We start from the raw sequence: 1,998 nt of genomic DNA, 5'->3' as shown, positions 1-1,998 counted from the left end.
GCCCGGTGAGCCGGAAACGATCAACGCCTGGGATTGATGGACGGTCTCGAAGACATTAGCCCTCTTCGCCCTGCCCACAATTTCCGAAGCTTTTCCTTTCATCTTGCTCCCAATGGCAACTCACTGCCGAAGCAAATCTGGCTTGAGATGGATGATAATGATCAGTCGACCTCAAATTCAAATGCAACGTCTATAATCTCAGAGTTTGATCCCGAGGTCATTTCCACTTTCAGGGAAGTCCTCGAAGAGCTCCCTCCGGCGAGCCCGTTTCGCGTCAATCCACGGACATCGAAAACCAGCCGACCATCGCCGGAAGTGTCTCGCCATTGGAGGACGAGAAGAAGTTCAAGGGCGACACTGGGAAGTTGAATAAAGAGAGGGTAATTTTGTACTACACAAGCCTGCGAGGGGTGAGGAAAACATACGAGGATTGTTGCCATGTTCGGGTGATTCTGAAAGGGACCGGCGTGCGAGTCGACGAGAGAGACGTTTCGATGCATTCGGGGTTCAAGGAGGAGCTAAGAGAGCTTCTGGGAGGTGGGTTCGCCAGCGGCGGCTTGCCGAGGGTGTTCCTGGGGAAAAACTACATCGGCGGGGCTGAGGAAATCCGGCGGATGCACGAGGAGGGCCAGCTCGAGAAGCTGCTGGATTGCTGCGAAATGGTGGATGACGGCGGCGCTGGCGCCGGCGTGTGTGAGGCGTGTGGTGATATAAGGTTTGTGCCATGCGAGACGTGTTCAGGGAGCTGCAAGATCTTCTACGAAGAAGAAGAAGAAGAAGAAGAAAAGAAGAAGAAGAAGAAGAATGTGATCGTGGGAGTGAATATGGCTTCCAAAGATGCCCATATTGCAATGAAAATGGGATCATCCGCTGCCCTATTTGCTGTGATTGATCAGATGGAAGATTTCAGAACCTTCTTTCTTTCTTCTTCGATCCTTATTTGTTTCTGGTTTTTATCCATATGCTGCTTGTATCCAGTGATCTCATGGCCTAACTAGATTGGCACTTTACTTGGGTGCAAAAAGTGAAATTTTCTCGTCTTTACACACTAGTTCATGCACGTGGCAGGGGTTAATCACGATATACTATATCGCATTAGGTAGGAGGCACAATGCATGGTGCCACAAAGAGCCACTCCATAAGAGGTATAAATTCTCACATTATGACTGCCATAAGTCAAATCCACATCTTTAAATATAATTTACTACTTAAAACTAACCATGCTATGCCGTGGGACAGACTGGCACTTTACTGCCGCCACAGCGGATTGCAGTGGTGTGAATGAGTAAGGCCTAACTAGATTGGCGCAGTGGTGTGTATGAGTAAAATGAGTATCATCCATCCATCCAATTCTGTTCGATAAGTTTTTTTATTTTTGGGGCTAATTTAACTCCCCCTGTCTCATTCCTGCATGTACAAATTCAAATCACTTTCACTTTTGTAATACTATATATCATGTTTCATGACATATAATAATAATCATCATATTTTCACAAGAAAGTGTCACCATTTTTTGTCAATCATATTAATAAAAGTTTATGTTCTATATCTATAAATACATAACTTCACCCCCCCACCCCCCCCCCAAAAAAAAAAAAAAAAAAAACTTAGGTCAAACAGCAGGTGAATTGTTCCCCGAGGCAACTGGCATGCAACTCCCCACCTTCACGGGACCAAATTCAAGGGAGAGTTGAAACGTTCGCTATTCATTTCCTTATAAAATTGACGATTCAGATTTTATTGTACTATAACAAATTGTTGTACTAAATCACTCTTTTTCATTATTATATATATATTATGTATAATTGAATGGCAGAAGAAGAGTAGGAATGGAATGAATATGGCGTCTGGAAACCGGGGCTGTCTCTGTCTGTGTATGAAAATGGGCGAGGTTGATGGGTTTGAATCGCTAAATTAATGGGAAGAGATGGACAAAGAAAGAGCCTTTCAAGCAAATTAGGTGAAGGAATTAAGGCTCCAGTCAACCGGGCAGAGGCT

At 44.6% G+C, this 1,998-nt stretch overlaps 1 protein-coding gene across 1 annotated transcript; it reads left to right on the top strand.

Annotated features, from left to right (window-relative positions):
- Position 1: 1 nt before the first annotated feature.
- LOC127799815 (uncharacterized protein At3g28850-like) lies at positions 2 to 1,005 on the top strand (the record flags this gene model as incomplete). Its single annotated transcript, XM_052334034.1, is given in 4 exon segments — positions 2 to 29; positions 32 to 285; positions 288 to 785; positions 788 to 1,005. Coding segments are annotated over 4 exon segments (885 nt in total), but the record flags the coding sequence as incomplete, so codon positions are not given.
- Between the last annotated feature and the right edge of the window lie 993 nt (positions 1,006 to 1,998).

This window comes from Diospyros lotus, chromosome 4 (genome assembly GCF_014633365.1).
Source record: "Diospyros lotus cultivar Yz01 chromosome 4, ASM1463336v1, whole genome shotgun sequence".
In the NCBI taxonomy this organism is placed as follows: domain Eukaryota; kingdom Viridiplantae; phylum Streptophyta; class Magnoliopsida; order Ericales; family Ebenaceae; genus Diospyros; species Diospyros lotus.
Note: the sequence above shows the minus strand (reverse complement) of the source record. Positions and strands in the feature narration are given on the sequence as shown.